Here is a 17,588-nt window from a genome sequence, read left to right as displayed (position 1 = left end):
AGTTTAAAATGGCCTTTACTTTTCTTTGAAAAACTTATTTTTCGGAAAGTTTTTTTAATTAATAATAATAAAACATTGAAGCCTTATGGCTTTTGCTATAGACAACTTAATTACATACTCCTTATGAACCAACCAAGCCTTTTTTACGGAGAAATGAATGGATCGAAAAAATAGCTGCAAAATACAGTAGTTATGGTGTTTTAGTTGTTGATGCAGAAAGAACAGGATCGTTTTGATTAGACCATTTTTCAGATTTTTAATGCCACAATAATTTATTATTTATCGCAAAGTATGTATTTTAACCTTATTTTAAGTATGGTTGTAATTTTAAGTATTTTAGCATTTTCAGTTTGAGAGAATTTCTGGGAGTAATTGGATACAAAATTCTTTATCTAGTTCTTATTAGTGCTGGGAGTAATTGGATAGAAAATTCTTTATCTAGTTCTTAATAGTGTATGTTGATGTGTCTTAACGTCCCTTCGAAATTTCTTGGAACTTTTAACTTTCTTCCCATACAAAACTTTACCTTATTAAAGTCTTTGGGGTGGGGGACAGCGTAGTTTGTATAAAGAAGAAAAACTTTAGCGTAGACTGTAGGAAAGAGGAGAGGGTGAGGTCTTTGAACTATTTAAAAAAAAAATCTATCTCAAAGGTCTTATCGGATGGGTTTGAGGAAAAAGGGCGTGGAGCGGGGGGGGGGACTAGGTGCCCTCCAATCTCTTTTATTTCTTAAAAAGTGAACTAGAACTTTCAATTTCCGATCAAATGATCCCTCTTTAAAGTTAATACGAGTATCCCTTCCATAAGACCCATATATGCCCCCGGGGCATAACCTACAACGCTTGCCCCCGGGCCCTAGTGGGTTGTGTCAACACCGGAATTTTTGTTATATGATCTTTGAACTTTTCAACAAAATATCTATCTTAAAAATTTTTATTGGATGCATTTGGGAAAAAAGTGTATTTTTGGGGGGAGGGGGAAGCTGGTTACCCTCCGATATCTTTTGACGCTTAAAAAGTGAACTATAACTTTCAATTTCCAATCAAATGAGTCCTCTCTGAAGTTTATATGAGCATTCCTTCCATAAGAACCATATATGCCCCCAGGGCATAACTTATAACCCTTGCCCCTGAAGACTGTGGGGGGAATGTCCTGCTCAAAGATATAATTTCCAGAACTTTCAACTACGTTGAACAAAATGGGTGTATCAAAATTTTGTTTATATGTGTCTGGGGAAATGGTGGGCGTGGATGGGGTGTGAGTTGCCTTAGAAACACTTTCGACTATGAAAACGAGAACTAGCCATTTAAATTTCCAATCGAATGAGCCCTTTCTGAAGTTTCTACGACAACGTTATCTATACAAAACCTTATACGCCCTCAGGGCATAACTTACAGCCCTTGCCCTGAGAGCTGTGGGGGAGTTGTCATCCTCAAAGACCTAATTTCCAGAACTTAAAACTACGTTTAATAAATTGACGGTCTCAAAATTTCGATTGGATGTGTTTGGGGAAAAGTTGGGCGAGAGAGGGGGGTTTGTTGCTCTCAAATCACTTTCGACTATTAAAAAGGGCACTAGTCCTTTGAATTTCCAATCGAATGAGCCCCTTTTGAAGTTTATACGACAATGCCGTCAATAAAAACCTTATATGCCCCTTGGGCATAACTTAAAACCCTTGCCCTGATATTTGTCAGGGAGTGTCCTCCTAGAAAACATATATTCTTTATAGAAATAGACTACGCTGACAAAATCACTATCGCAAAATTTTTTATTGGATGTGTTTTGGGGAATGATTAGCGTGGGGGGGGGGCTAGTTGCCCTCCAATCACTTTCGACTATTAAAAAGGGCACTAGAACTTTCGATTTCCTATCGAATGAGCTCCTTTTTGAAGTTTCTACGAGAACGCCTTCTATAAAAGCCTTATATGCCCCCAGGGCATAACTTAAAACCCTTGCCCTGTAGGTTGTGGGGGAGTGTCCTCCTCAAAAACATACTTTCTATCTGGAAATCAACTACGCTGAACCAAATAGGTATCTTAAAATTTTGATTGGATGTGTTTGGGGGAATGATGGGCGTGGGGGGGTTTGCCCTCCAATCACTTTCGACTATTAAAAAGGGCACTAGCCCTTTGAATTTCCAATTGAATGAGCCTTTTTTGAAGTTTCTACGACAACACCTTCTATAAAAACCTTATATGCCCCCAGGGCATAACTTAAAACCCTTGCCCTGAGGGTTTTGGGGGAGTGTCCTCCTCAAAAACATATTTTCTATGTGGAAATCAACTACGCTGAACAAAATGGCTATCTAAAAATTTTGATTGGATGTGCTTGGGGAAATGATGGGCGGGGGGGGGGCAACTGGGGCTAGTTGCCCTCCAATCACTTTCGACTATTAAAAAGGGCACTAGCCCTTTGAATTTCCAATCGAATGAGCCTGTTTTGCAGTTGCTACGACAAATCCTTCTATAAAAACCTTATATGCCCCCAGGGCATAACTTAAAACCCTTGCCATGAGGGTTTTGGGGGAGTCTCCTCCTCAAAAGTATATTTTCTATCTGAAAATCAACTACGCTGAACAAAACGGCTATCTCAAAATTTTGATTGGATGTGTTTGGGGGAATGATGGGCGTGGGGGAGGGCGCGAGGTGCCCTCCAATCACTTTCGACTATTAAAAAGGGCACCAGAACTCTCGATTTCCTATCGAATGAGCTCCCTTTGAAGTTTCTACGACGATCCCCTCCATATGAAGTGCCTCTGGGGAAAAAAATAATAATAACAAATAATATAACATTAGTCGTATGGCCTTTACTATAGGCAACGCTACAGTGTTGCCTCTGATACGGTGGAATAGACATTTAGTCCCCGGTCTGAGCAGTCTTTTATGTTTTTTTGTTTTTGTTTTTTTCGTCAGTGGTTGTTGTCACTGTTGTATAGCTATGATTTTTCGTGCTTTTTTCTTTTCTTTTTATTACTCTTTTAGTGCATTATTGTTTTAATGTAGCGAAAAAGGGTAACAAATGTGTATGTGTGTATGTATATATATATATATATATATATATATATATATATATATATATATATATATATATATATATATATATATATATATATATATATATATATATATATATATATATATATATATATATATATATATATATATATATATATATATATATATATATATATATATATATATATATATATATATATATATATATTATATATATATATATATATATATATATATATATATATATATATATATATATATATATATATATATATATATATATATATATATATATATAGTAAGCCTGTATATGTATATAGTAAAGAGAAGAAAGCCCCAAGGTTGCCGAGTTGTCAACGTCGCCGTGACGTTACTAGTGATCAATAGCAAAAAAAGCATCTAATGTCTCATCTCGTTGTTTTTCAATGTATATCTAATGAGCCATAGAATTTATTCCGTGAGGCAGATGATTAATTTGCCATTTTAGGACCGATGTAGGAATTTATTAGACTTTCTGTTTAACCTTTCTTATATATGGCTGGGTAGATCGTTAGGTCCAGTATTTTAGTGTTAATTTAAGTTTCCACTTGTTTGTCTTTTTTCTCGTTAAACATGTTGGCACTGTATTTCATTAACTATTTGTGTTTCTTTTCTCTTTTTTTTTCTCTTTTTGTTTTTACTCCTCTAGTGCATTTTTAATGTATCGAAAGAGGGCAAAAATAAATTATTATTGTTATTATTATTATAACAAGGCCTTTTGGATTGACACAACCCCCCAAGTCTGGGGGCAAGGGTTGTAAGTTATGCCCCGGGATCATATAAGGTCCTTATGGAAGGGGTCGTAGTGTGAACTTTAGAAGAGGCACGTTTGATTAGAAATTTAAAGTTCTAGTTCCCTTTTAAGAGTAAAATGGGATGGAGGTCAACTACCTCCCCTCCCTGACACTCTCTTTTTCCCAAGCGTATCCGATCGAAATTGTTTGATAGCCATTTTGTTCATGATAGCCCAAAGAGCATATAACAATGCCTTAAGGGTGGACACAACCCCCCAGAGCCCTGGGGCAAGGTTTGTAAGCTGTGCCCCAGGGTATATAAGGTTTTATGGAGGGGGTGGTCATTTAAACTTTGGAAGGGATGGGGTTCATTTGATTGGAAGTTGGAAGTTCTAGTGCCCTTTTAAGAGTCAAAAGTGGATGGAGGTTAACCAGCCCATCCCCCACAAGTCTATCATTCTTCAAAACACATCTGATCAAAATTTTAAGAGAGCTATTTTGTTCAGCATTGTTAAAAGGTCCTAATAACAAAAATGTGACCTAATGACCATTTTTGGGGTGGAACTTGTTGCCATCCCTGCCCTCCTGAACAAAAATTACAGGACTAGCCAAGTCGGATCTGTGTGCCCTTATTTTCTTCAGGAAATAAAGAAGTAAGTAAAGTGCGATATGGGCTCAATATCTGTTTTTTTTTTTTTTTTTTTTTTTTTTTTTTTAGACCAGGGCACTTCGTATAGAAGGAGTTGTCGTAGAAACTTCAAAAGGGGCTTATTTTATTGGAAATTGAAAGTTCTAGTACCGTTTTTAATAATAGAAAGTGACTGGAAGGTAATCAGCCCCCCCCCGCGCCCTTCATTTCCCCAAAAACATCCAATAAAATTTTTTAGATAGTCGTTTTGCTCAGCGTAGTTGAAAGGTTCAGTAATTATGTCTTTTGGGATGACAACCCCCCCCACAACCCTCAGAGTAAGGGTTTTAAGTCATGCATCAGGGGTATACAAGGTTTTTATGGAAAGTGTGGTCGTATAGAATTCGGATTGGGCTCATTTGACTGGAGATCAGAAGGTCTAGTGCCCTTTTTGATAGTCAGAGTGATCGTAGGGCAACTAGCCCCCCCCCCTAACGTCCTATTTCCCCCAAATGCATCCAATAGAAATTTTGAGGTAGCCATTCGTTCAAAAACAGTCCAAAGATCATATAACAAGGCCTTTGGGGTTGTCATCCCCGCCCCCAACCAGAGTCTGGGCGCAATGGCTGTAAGTTATGCCCCGGGGTCATATACAGTTCTAGGGAATGGGCGGTTGTGAAGAGACTTATTTGATTGGAAATTTAAATTCCTAGTTCCCTTTTAAAAGTCAAAAGTGATGAAGGGCAACTAGCCCCCCTCCCTGACACCCTCTTTGACCCAAACGCATCTGATCGAAATGATGAGGTAGCTATTTTATTCACAATAGTCCAAGGAGTATATAACAATGCTTTAAGGGTGGACACAGCCCCCCAGAGCCCCGACGCAAGGGTTGTAAGCTATGATCTTGGGCATATAAGGTTTATGGAACGAGTGGTCATATAAAATTAGGATGGGATGAGGCTCAGTTGATTGAAAGTTGGAAGTTCTAGTGCCCTTTTAAGAGTCAAACGTGAATGAAGGGTAACCAGCCCCTCCTCCACAAGCCTATCTTTCCCCAAAATACATCAAATCAAAATGTTAAAAGAGCTACTTTGTTCAGCATTGTTAAAAGGTCCAGAAATTATGTTTTTGGGGATGTCAACCTTCCCACACAAGGGCTGGAAGTTAGGCAATTGGTTCATTGTTTACGTATAGTATATGTTATTGAGAATGGTATGCATGTTTGAACTCACTTTCCAAAAAGAACAAGATCATTCAGGTGAGCCTTTCGGAGAATGTTGAGAGGAGTGTTGAACTAAATCAAAAGACGCTATGTGCTTCTACATTGTCAAAAAAGTGTATCTCAAGAATTTCTTTGGGTATTAAGTTGGAACTTTCAGAGAATGCTTAAGGGGGAAGATCATTAGACCCAAAGGCAATATGTCGACGCTACTGCTAACAGTGCTATCACTGTACATTTATTACTACTACTACTACTTCTATTGCAACTAATTGTAAAGGCATTATGTTAATACTACTGGTGCTACCTGTACCACCGCTACTAGTAATACCAATACTGCTATTGTGACTACTGTTAAAACTGTACCTGGGGAGTATGAAGGTGAAATTTTCAAGGATTTTTTTTTGGGGAGGGGGGGAGAGGGTCGGGGGGGGGGGGGGTAAGGCGAACTTAATCACAACGTGCCGTCTGTATACAGGTTGTCAAAAGGGCATAATAACAATATCTTAGGAACTGTTTGGTGTGTGAATTTGAAACTAACAGGGCTAGTTGTGGGGGATGTTGAACTAACCAAATGAAAATATTTGCATCCTAATTCTACTTCTTCTACTCATACTACAGCTACTGTTATTACTAATTCTACTACTGCTACTGCCACTAAACTTAAGGTTACTAGTATGAATTCTATTGCTATTACAACTACTACTACTGCTACTAAAACTAAGGGTATTAAGGTGAAAATTTTGGAAAATATTGAAACTGTATGGAACTAAATCGAAATACAATATACAGGTTGTCAAGAGGGCTTATCAGAAATGCTTCAGGAACGGTTGATTGTATTAAGTTTAAACTTTCAGCGCGTGTTGAAGGGGATGATGAAGAAACCAAAGGTGCTAGGCGTATAATGCTAGTAATGCTACTATAACTATTGCTACTACGCAAGTTAAGAGTATTAAAGTGAAACTTTCATGGAATATTTAGGTGGATGGTGAACTAAGTCAAAAAGTTCTAGTTCGCTTTTTAAGAGTCAAAAGAGATTAGGAGGCAAGCATCCCTCTTCCCAATCCCATTCATTATCCAAACACGTCCAGTCAAAATTTTGAGACAGCCTTTTAGTTCAGAATAGTAGAACGGCCCAGTATCTATGTCTCTAGGGATATTGGTTATGTCAACCCCCCACAATTATGTAATCAGCCCGTTTTGCTTTAAAACTAAACGTTGCTTTAAAACTAAATCAAAGGCACTGTGTGCATGGTGGCCAATAAGACACCTCAGCAATATATCGAGAACGACGGGGGGTATTAAGTCGAAACTTCCGGGGCACTACTATTACTACTTCTGATCTTACAGTTTGAATAAATCAAAAGAGTGTAATTGTATCCAGGTTTTCAAAGAGTATAGATATAATTTTTTGGAAATGATATTATGTTTTACTTTTCAGGTCAGCTTGAGGAGGTATAAAATCAAATAAACAATACTATTTGTGTCAGGATTAAACATTGGTGAAAAAGCTTCTCCAACATACAAATAGCAAGCCAAACTATGAATTGTTACAGAAAAAAGCCGAAAAGATATAAAAAAAAAATTCCACGAAAAAGACTATGTCAATTAAAAACGAACATCAATTAATTTAAAAAACATTTCCCACAAAACAAGTTTTTCAAAAAAAGGTAAAGAGATCCATTAAACCGAAAATGAGCAGCAATAAAGTCAAATAATCTTCAAGCATAAAACTACCACAATCCACCATGAATAAACAAATGAAACCCCAGGTGAACAGAAATTACAATAAATAACCTAGTCAAACTCAGATTGAGCAAAAATTAACACGAGTTGGGCTGACAACCCCCATGCCTTCTCAAGACCAGAACATTTGAAAAAAAAATACATTTTAAATTTTTTCACTTTTTTGACTTCAATAAATACAAAATTATTAAAACTTTAAGTAAGGAAGATCAGTGTGTGTATATTGAACTGGCAATCCACGGTCATTTGTTTGTTTTTTTTTCTGTTTTTTTCAGTAAAGTGCAAATTATGTTCTGGTCTTGAGAAGGCATGGGGTTTGTCAGCTTTACTCAGGTAATTTTATGCTTGGAAGATTATTTTACTTTATTTCTGCTCATTTTTAGTTTAATAGAGCTCTTTACTTTTCTTTGAAAATTTTTTTTTTATGGAAAAAGTTTTTTAAAATAATTCCTTAAAATAAGGATTAGTGATACAGAATGTTAGAAAGCATTTGGCTATTAAATACTAAATGATCTTCCCAAAATCTGAATGCATTGGAATTATACTGAAATGTGCTTAAAGCAGATTTTTAACGTTCAAATTCCATTGGATTCCATTAATTCAAATCTTGTCTTTTGCTCCTTACAAACGAATGGCACTTTTCTATCAAAAGCAGCAGCATATCTCCTTTTTCAATATTCTCTATTGTTTGTTCTATGGAGACTAATCGATTGACTTCTGAACAGTTCAATCATAGTTAGTTTCGTTTTGTGATGAGTCTTATTCCGTCTTTAGTTGTTGCAATTTCTTGCGGTTTTGAATGCTCTTTTATTCAACACTCAGTGCCTTATCAAATCATTTTCTTTGTTCTAGCTCCAAGGAGTCAGATGCTGATAATATTGATGAAGTTCGTGCTCATCTTGATGAAGTAGCAATTTGCTCCAAGTTTGGCATACAGTATCCTTTTAATCCCAAATTATTTTATCTTTACCCCCCACCCAATCCAGATATCCTTTTAAACATAATTGGCGCACTAACAAAATATCCAAAGCTCTATAACCAAGTATTACATCTTATGAATAAGATGTCTTTACCTCCGCCCTTCAGTAAGTGTGAGAACGCACAAAGTCTTTTGAAAATGTTTGACTCTTATATTTCCTTAATTAATTTACCTGAAATAGTTCCTGCAACTTCAGAGAATGAAAGTGAGCTATCTAGTGAAGAAGATGAATCATCAAAAAGGAAACTAGTCAGTGAAAACGTCGTACCTGAAACTCATTTTCTGCTTAAGCCTAAAATGAAATTAAAACCTGTCGCTCCCGTTGTCGCGATGAAAAGAAGAAAGAAAGAGCCGGATGTGACAGAGGTGTTTGATCCAGTATCATTAAAAAAACGTACTTTTGAAATTAAAGCTATTAGTTTGCCGGAAGAACCAGTTGAAAGTGTAACCTCTTTTACTGACAAAATCTGTGAGACAGTTGGCTCCCTGCCAGAAAATAAAGAAGTGCAATCTGAAGGATTTGGAAAAATACCAGCCGTGAAGAAAAAGGTGGATGAATTAAAGGAAGAAGAAGAACATGAAGAAATTACTGCGTTTGTCACTCTTAAAGAATTGAGCAGTAATAGGGTCAAGCCGTCAGGTCAGCATATAACTATGTATTTATACTAAATCCTTACTATCTTCGATGTCCATTTCACAATATTTAAGAGTTAAAACTTAAAAGTTTAAGGATACTATTGACCCTTGCTTAAATAATTTAAAATAGGGGATAGTTTGTCCTCTGGAGTAATTTTGTTGAGTAGAGAACCTGTTTACTGCAAAAACTCGCTGAATCTGTTTATACAAAAAGTTTGCACCTAAAAATTTGCATATATTATTAGTTTATTTGGATGTTTATCCAGATTCGTTTTTTTGTCTCCTTCCCTTCTTCACTTCCAAAAATTAAGCTGTTGCAAAACGAAAAAAAAAAAAAATATCCAATGGGGATCCCCTGTCATCAAACATTTCCGTTTTAATTTTTTGTTATCTTCATTGTTAAAGTGTTGTTATAATAAGAGAGGATTATTATTCCAGTATTCACGAATGTACAGTTGTAATAGCAACAAAGTATTCGTAGTTTGCATCATTGTGATTTTCGTAGTGGTAATTGAAATTGTGCTTGGTTTCTTTCTCATCTCCCCTTTGTTATTTCCATATATTAAACTTTTATAAGCGAAAAGATAAGTACCTGATAAAGATTTGCTGCCATTTTAATTTTTACCTTATTTTATATATGCTTCTTCTTCTCTTTATCGTGATAATAAGAGACGCTTCAGGTTGGCTTGGTGCTGGAAATGGTTGTCAGTTGCAGTAGATCGCAATAATAAGGATTATAAAGGTTGTAAGGGCTTACACTTTCAAAACTGTATGATTTTCAATCATATTTACACACGTAGGGGAAGGGTGATTCTCCTGAACTCCCCCCCCCCCCCCCCTTCCAGGAACATTGAAGGACTAGTGAAGCCGTGGCAATAAAATACACTTTGGGGTGTTGGCTTAATCTTCAACAATGGAACATGAAAATTGCTGTATTATCAGTAGAAAAAAAAAAATCAAGAATGCCATTCGGAATGAATTACTTTGGAATCAATCAATGCCATTAGAATCAATTTATGTATACCAGGTTAAAAACACGGGACATAAGTCCCTCCGGGGGATTCAAAAATGGAGGAATTATCACTATTTTAAATCCAATTAAAAGAAATAACGAAGAAAGACAGAAACTATGGAGGTAAAAACAACAATAAAGCAGCAGAATAATAAAAACAAAAGCTGCTGATCACTCCTTACTCTTCCCACACCCCCACCTAAAAAAGGACAGCAATATTTTTTTTCAGCAAAGTTCAATTCAATTAAAAAACAATTCAGTTCAGTTAAAATTTTTGCTTAACAAAGGTAAAAACAATCTTCAATGCCATTTTGCACATGATAATTTTCCAAAATCTGCTAGCTAGTGTCTTTTTGCTTAATATTTTTTCTTTCCTTTGCAGACTTTGATCTTCTTTCTGTATTTAAGAACTGGGAACCAGGACAGCCGAGTTCACGTTTATATGTTAAGAATCTAGCAAAATCTGTGGAGGATTCACATCTGAAGCTTATATTTGGAAGATATGTCATTTGGACTTCAGAGGAGGAATGCCAAATGTATGGTTTTTTTAGTTTTGTTTTTTTAAGGAGGGCTTGTGGCGCCACCAATAACGATTATTTGCCTTAGTCTTGGCGATTTGGCGATTGGCGATAAAACATTTGAAACTCCTTTTAAAGGTTTCTCAAGTGACCCTTTGGGCGTTACTTCAACTAGGATGAAGTTTAACATAGCTACTTATCAGCGGATACAAAAATAGATCCTCCAAAATCATCGATAACGCATAGGGCGTAAAAAAGACGTTTTTAGGGGGACAGGTAGCAAGCCTGTCTCCAAACCTTGTGGAATCGAACCTGGGCCTCGTTTTGCCAAGTACAGCATCAATCCATTGTGTCATTACAGGGTATATGGACGGATTAAACTTTTTAGTATATATTCTTGTCTACAAGTTTCCTAATGAAGATTGTCGACAAGAGCAAGGTCATAACGGGCTATTTTTGTAAGCCTCAATTCCCACTTTTTGCTGTACTATTACAAATTTCTTCAAAAGAAGGTTATGCCGATTCTTGTAGAAAGCCAACATTGTTGCCTCGTCGAAGCTGACTGAAAGGACATCTACTGGTCAGACATAAAGACGTCAGTTTTACCAGAACTTAAACGCCCTTACATCTATTAAAAAAAAGACATGTTTAGTGGAGCTACACGAATTGTTAATGGCCTGCAAAAAAAAGGCAAATATACTTTGTCATCGGCCTGACCATGGAGCTATATAATAGGTTTTCTTTGTTAAAATATTATATAAAGGGAGTTCACTGTAGAGAATGACTAGTCAGTATGTTAGAAACCATTTATAGAAAGAAGAAGCTGCTTTTCACTTTTTATCTGCCATGGGGAATATGACAAAAACTTTCTAAGGTCCAGACTCTAGAATCTAGAGGTCCTATAGACTAGATTATATACAAAGTTTGAAGTATGCAATCCTTCAACTTTGTGTAATTCTTCAACCTTAAAAGCATAAGTCTCCATTCGGTGAGGGAGTTATTCTCTATATAAGAGAAAGATATAGGAAGCGGACTTAGGATTTGTTTGGAAAAAAAAATCTTCGTTAATGGAAGCCACTCAACTTTAGCCATAAAATTTAAAGGTGCTGTTGTGCCCAACCTTAGATACTTGTAATTATTAAAAGAGTTTTTATTGAGAAGAGGTTTCAGACCAAGCCTGCTTCTTTTTCTTTAAAGATTCCAAATGTCTAATATTTTACACGGATGCCGTTTGAAATTGTGAAGCTTTCCTCTGTTGTCCCTAAAGCGAGGGTGGAGACTGTACCCTATATTTTAATGCACTAAACTGTATCTCAAACAATTTTATTTTTTCCACTTAATTTTATTTAGTTTTGGGTGGGCAGTAATTGTTTCTGTCCAATTTGGTGCCAATTTACTTCCAGGTCTGAAGGCTTAAAACATTTGATGGAATTTTCTCAAAAAAAAAGTTTGGACAAAGAAAACTTCAGTTACCATGTATATCCCACAGATCTATTCGTGCATCTAAATCTGAGTGTATTAAAGTTGTTAGTAGTGCAAAGTTAGATTCTAGTAACCATTTGCATACTATTCCCACTGACAGGTGGGTCTCTCATTATTTTGCTATTTTTACTAATGTAAATTATAGGGTTATTTCCTTTTTTGAGAAACTATTAGATAAAGTTCATCCTCGGCAACTTGTTACATTATTGTGTGTTACTGACGCTATAAAAAATTTAAAATCAAACTCTTTGGACATTGATGGTATTTCAAGAAAATACGTGAATACTGACTCAGTTCCGCTCATGCGACACTTGCAGCTCCTACTGCAGATGTGTGTGACGTCTTATGTTGTTCCGGATAGTTTTCTTTGCTGTACGGTAACGTAAGTCTTGAAACGTTGAAAGGACCCTAATCTCTGCAATTCATACCGACCTATAACACTATAGTACGTACAATTAGTAAAGTTTTCGAGTATATCCTTATGCCTTCGCTAACTTGTGTTGCAAAAAATGATGAAAATTAGCTTGGTTTTAAGCGAAGCATTGGCTGTGCTCATGCTCATGGGGACTAGTAAAATTTTTAAATATTCTCCTGAATATGGTAGTGAGATTCATCTCTGTTCACTAGACCTTTCAAAGGCTTTTGACAGTGGTGTACATACCCAAGCTTTATTTTCTCTTTTTTTTCTAATGGAGTGAATTCTTCAGTTATTTTTGTTTTGAGGTATTAGTGTGAACATGCGTATTTGTGGCTGAAAGTAAAGCCAGGTGAAAGTATCTCTGTTTGATGTGGTGGCTCTAAAAGAATTGATACTGTCCGTGATTCATTTAGTCAAAATGGTTTAACTTTAAGTATGGAAAAGTGTGAGTATTTATGTTTTAATTCCCGTGTATCGTCATCCCCGCTGGAATGTTCTGATTTCACTATTTCCATTGTTTGCTCTTTGAAATGGCTTGGTATTTCTATATGCTCTGGAATTATGAGTTTGCGTAATAAGCTTGTGGATTATTCTAGAAAAAAGATCCAAGTTGGATATTCTAAAATTGTAGCAAATAGGGCAAAATTTAACCGGAAAGCTTTATGCAAATTATATTCAGCTTTATACGATCATTTAGTGCTTTTTCCTGTTGATGTTTTAGTATGCTATAATGCCATGATGTTAGGCGCCTGCGCTCTTATTACTTTTCATATCTTAATTCCTTTCTTTATTTGCCTTCACGTACTCGGAACCAAAAACTTATTCATAATTATAGCGTATCTGATGTGACCAATAAGCTTGAGCTACTTCACGTTAACCTGCTAAAGTCAGCCCCTGGCAAGGTCAGACCTCACCACGGGCTCGTCCGTCTTTTTGTTCATTTGTAGAGTTTGTGTTTTGAGTTGTTTTGTCTTTTTTCCTTTCTTCTCTCTATGTAGTCAGCTTTTCTCTTATATTATTTGCGAGTTACAAGTGAATATTATTATCATTGTTTATATGCAAGAAAGGTCATACCACAAGTAGTTTATTTGTCCTGAAAAGTTGGTGCTTTTCTGAAAGCGAGGTTGACGCTCAATAGCCATAATATATACAGTATTGTTTGTGAAATCTAGTCTTGAACTACTAAATCTTATCCACAATTTTCTTATTGTCTCTAGGGACGGAGAAGAGGAAGGAGACAACTTTATATGTCCTCCGTTGGATGTGTGTTCGCAGGTCCAATTCCTAAGACGGAGGACGGATCTGAAGATTACTTGTGGGGATTGGAGGGGGGTTGAAAACAGGAGTACAATAAACTTTTAGGTAATAATATTTCAGTTCTTTGGATATGGCCCGTGAGACCATTGTTGGTGGGGGGGGGGTCCCTATACCCCATCCCCTATACTAAGGGGTACGAAGTGTCGTGCCCCTCTCATTCAGCCTTAATCTAAAGTGGCAAAAATCATGATTCCAAAATTATCTAGAATTATTAGTCTCCGACATAGTGCAAAAAAAAAAAAAAAAAAAAAAAAAAAAAAAAAATGACTCACCAAAACTACAAAATACGGTTTTGTTGGTTGTTCTGCATCAACATCATTACTCGAGGCTAATTGCGAACAAAATCACGCCAAAGAAAAGAAATTATGTAAGATGAAATGTTATTAGAGAAATATATAATGACTAATGATTCACCGACGTGTATCTTTTCTCAGGTTTGATATCCGTCATATGAAAGAAGGAAGAATGAAAGGACAAGCTTTCGTTTCATTACCCAGTATTGAAAGAGCAGCAGTGGCCCTAGAAGAAACAAATGGATATATGCTCCATGGAAAGCCTATGGTTGTGCAGTTTGCTAGAGCCGCTGCCGCCAAGCAGAAGGAATCATAGAGCACGGAGAATAGATGTATTTAAAAGCGAAAAATCATGTAAAATCTAAATAGTTCAACATAGTTATTTGTTCTTGAATTTGACTAATTGAAATCGATTGAAATTTCACGTGCGATAAGTTTAACCAATTGTTTTATACCAAGTTTATAATAGAATAAAAATATGTTTCTTATTTAATCCGTGCGATGCTTCCTGTCATGAACTATTTTTTAAAGGCTTAAATTTCGGAGAACTTTATTTGTCCAACACCAAAGTATTGAGCTGCTCGAGAACTGAACAGCAGTTGTACCTTGATGTAATTGAACTTGACTTACTGGACAATTAGCAACTTAAGATTCGAAGTAGTTCCGTGGGCATCCTTGAAAGGTGACCAATTCCAGTAATAAAATCTGTTTCCACCCTCTGTACAAAACGTAATGGATTAAGAGGAGAAAAATGAAAGGCAAAGTTGAAACAATAATCATAAGAACATTCACAAAAAAGACACAAATCTCACTCAGTTGCTTACGTTACACAGCTCAGTGGAAATTTCACTAGATTTTCATGACGCTAACAAAATCATTTCACCAACTTGTCTATTTTCGAAGACGCAAAAGTTCGAACTATAACGGTCATGAGGCTACATTGGCGCTTGAAGAATATGCTTACCAAAATGAAAGAACAAAAATCGGATTATCAAACGCTCAAAATTCGTGAAAAAAACAACCCAGAGTGCGACAAGGAAAAGATATGAGTGACAAGAAAAAAGCATTATACATCCTTCCCAAGGTTATCTCATGAAGCTAGCCTTGCAGCCCATAACTCAGAAATTATTGCTGCCCTACCGCTGATAGTCCCTTGAGAAGACTAAGCGAAGCTGAAAAAGAGAAACCCCTGTTTTGCTCAAGTGACTTTAAAGCCGGTCTCAACGATACCGGTTTAACTTTAAGTATGGAAAAGTGTGAGTATTTATGTTTTAATTCCCGTGTATCGTCATCCCCGCTGGAATGTTCTGATTTCACTATTTCCATTGTTTGCTCTTTGAAATGGCTTGGTATTTCTATATGCTCTGGAATTATGAGTTTGCGTAATAAGCTTGTGGATTATTCTAGAAAAAAGATCCAAGTTGGATATTCTAAAATTGTAGCAAATAGGGCAAAATTTAACCGGAAAGCTTTATGCAAATTATATTCAGCTTTATACGATCATTTAGTGCTTTTTCCTGTTGATGTTTTAGTATGCTATAATGCCATGATGTTAGGCGCCTGCGCTCTTATTACTTTTCATATCTTAATTCCTTTCTTTATTTGCCTTCACGTACTCGGAACCAAAAACTTATTCATAATTATAGTGTATCTGATGTGACCAATAAGCTTGAGCTACTTCACGTTAACCTGCTAAAGTCAGCCCCTGGCAAGGTCAGACCTCACCACGGGCTCGTCCGTCTTTTTGTTCATTTGTAGAGTTTGTGTTTTGAGTTGTTTTGTCTTTTTTCCTTTCTTCTCTCTATGTAGTCAGCTTTTCTCTTATATTATTTGCGAGTTACAAGTGAATATTATTATCATTGTTTATATGCAAGAAAGGTCATACCACAAGTAGTTTATTTGTCCTGAAAAGTTGGTGCTTTTCTGAAAGCGAGGTTGACGCTCAATAGCCATAATATATACAGTATTGTTTGTGAAATCTAGTCTTGAACTACTAAATCTTATCCACAATTTTCTTATTGTCTCTAGGGACGGAGAAGAGGAAGGAGACAACTTTATATGTCCTCCGTTGGATGTGTGTTCGCAGGTCCAATTCCTAAGACGGAGGACGGATCTGAAGATTACTTGTGGGGATTGGAGGGGGGTTGAAAACAGGAGTAGAATAAACTTTTAGGTAATAATATTTCAGTTCTTTGGATATGGCCCTTGAGACCATTGTTGGTGGGGGGGGGTCCCTATACCCCATCCCCTATACTAAGGGGTACGAAGTGTCGTGCCCCTCTCATTCAGCCTTAATCTAAAGTGGCAAAAATCATGATTCCAAAATTATCTAGAATTATTAGTCTCCGACATAGTGCAAAAAAAAAAAAAAAAAAAAAAAAAAAAAAAAAAAAAAAATGACTCACCAAAACTACAAAATACGGTTTTGTTGGTTGTTCTGCATCAACATCATTACTCGAGGCTAATTGCGAACAAAATCACGCCAAAGAAAAGAAATTATGTAAGATGAAATGTTATTAGAGAAATATATAATGACTAATGATTCACCGACGTGTATCTTTTCTCAGGTTTGATATCCGTCATATGAAAGAAGGAAGAATGAAAGGACAAGCTTTCGTTTCATTACCCAGTATTGAAAGAGCAGCAGTGGCCCTAGAAGAAACAAATGGATATATGCTCCATGGAAAGCCTATGGTTGTGCAGTTTGCTAGAGCCGCTGCCGCCAAGCAGAAGGAATCATAGAGCACGGAGAATAGATGTATTTAAAAGCGAAAAATCATGTAAAATCTAAATAGTTCAACATAGTTATTTGTTCTTGAATTTGACTAATTGAAATCGATTGAAATTTCACGTGCGATAAGTTTAACCAATTGTTTTATACCAAGTTTATAATAGAATAAAAATATGTTTCTTATTTAATCCGTGCGATGCTTCCTGTCATGAACTATTTTTTAAAGGCTCAAATTTCGGAGAACTTTATTTGTCCAACACCAAAGTATTCAGCTGCTCGAGAACTGAACAGCAGTTGTACCTTGATGTAATTGAACTTGACTTACTGGACAATTAGCAACTTAAGATTCGAAGTAGTTCCGTGGGCATCCTTGAAAGGTGACCAATTCCAGTAATAAAATCTGTTTCCACCCTCTGTACAAAACGTAATGGATTAAGAGGAGAAAAATGAAAGGCAAAGTTGAAACAATAATCATAAGAACATTCACAAAAAAGACACAAATCTCACTCAGTTGCTTACGTTACACAGCTCAGTGGAAATTTCACTAGATTTTCATGACGCTAACAAAATCATTTCACCAACTTGTCTATTTTCGAAGACGCAAAAGTTCGAACTATAACGGTCATGAGGCTACATTGGCGCTTGAAGAATATGCTTACCAAAATGAAAGAACAAAAATCGGATTATCAAACGCTCAAAATTCGTGAAAAAAACAACCCAGAGTGCGACAAGGAAAAGATATGAGTGACAAGAAAAAGCATTATACATCCTTCCCAAGGTTATCTCATGAAGCTAGCCTTGCAGCCCATAACTCAGAAATTA

General features: G+C 36.2%; 1 protein-coding gene across 3 annotated transcripts in view; it reads left to right on the top strand.

The window, feature by feature from the left end:
- LOC148946822 (RNA-binding region-containing protein 3) overlaps positions 1-14,548 on the top strand; it is a 38,504-nt gene extending 23,956 nt beyond the window's left edge. For all 3 annotated transcript variants that reach the window (XM_089096626.1, XM_089096625.1, XM_089096624.1), the window contains exons 4-6: positions 8,233-8,999; positions 10,390-10,543; positions 14,177-14,548. In XM_089096626.1, coding sequence (XP_088952752.1) covers positions 8,233-8,999; positions 10,390-10,543; positions 14,177-14,351 — 1,096 coding nt within the window. In that variant the 3' untranslated portion in view covers positions 14,352-14,548. The remainder of the gene's footprint in view (positions 1-8,232; positions 9,000-10,389; positions 10,544-14,176) is intronic.
- The last annotated feature ends 3,040 nt before the right edge of the window (positions 14,549-17,588 follow it).

Source organism: Artemia sp. Qi Xiang Cuo, chromosome 11, assembly GCF_049724085.1.
Source record: "Artemia sp. Qi Xiang Cuo chromosome 11, ASM4972408v1, whole genome shotgun sequence".
NCBI classification, from domain to species: domain Eukaryota; kingdom Metazoa; phylum Arthropoda; class Branchiopoda; order Anostraca; family Artemiidae; genus Artemia; species Artemia sp. Qi Xiang Cuo.
Note: the sequence above shows the minus strand (reverse complement) of the source record. Positions and strands in the feature narration are given on the sequence as shown.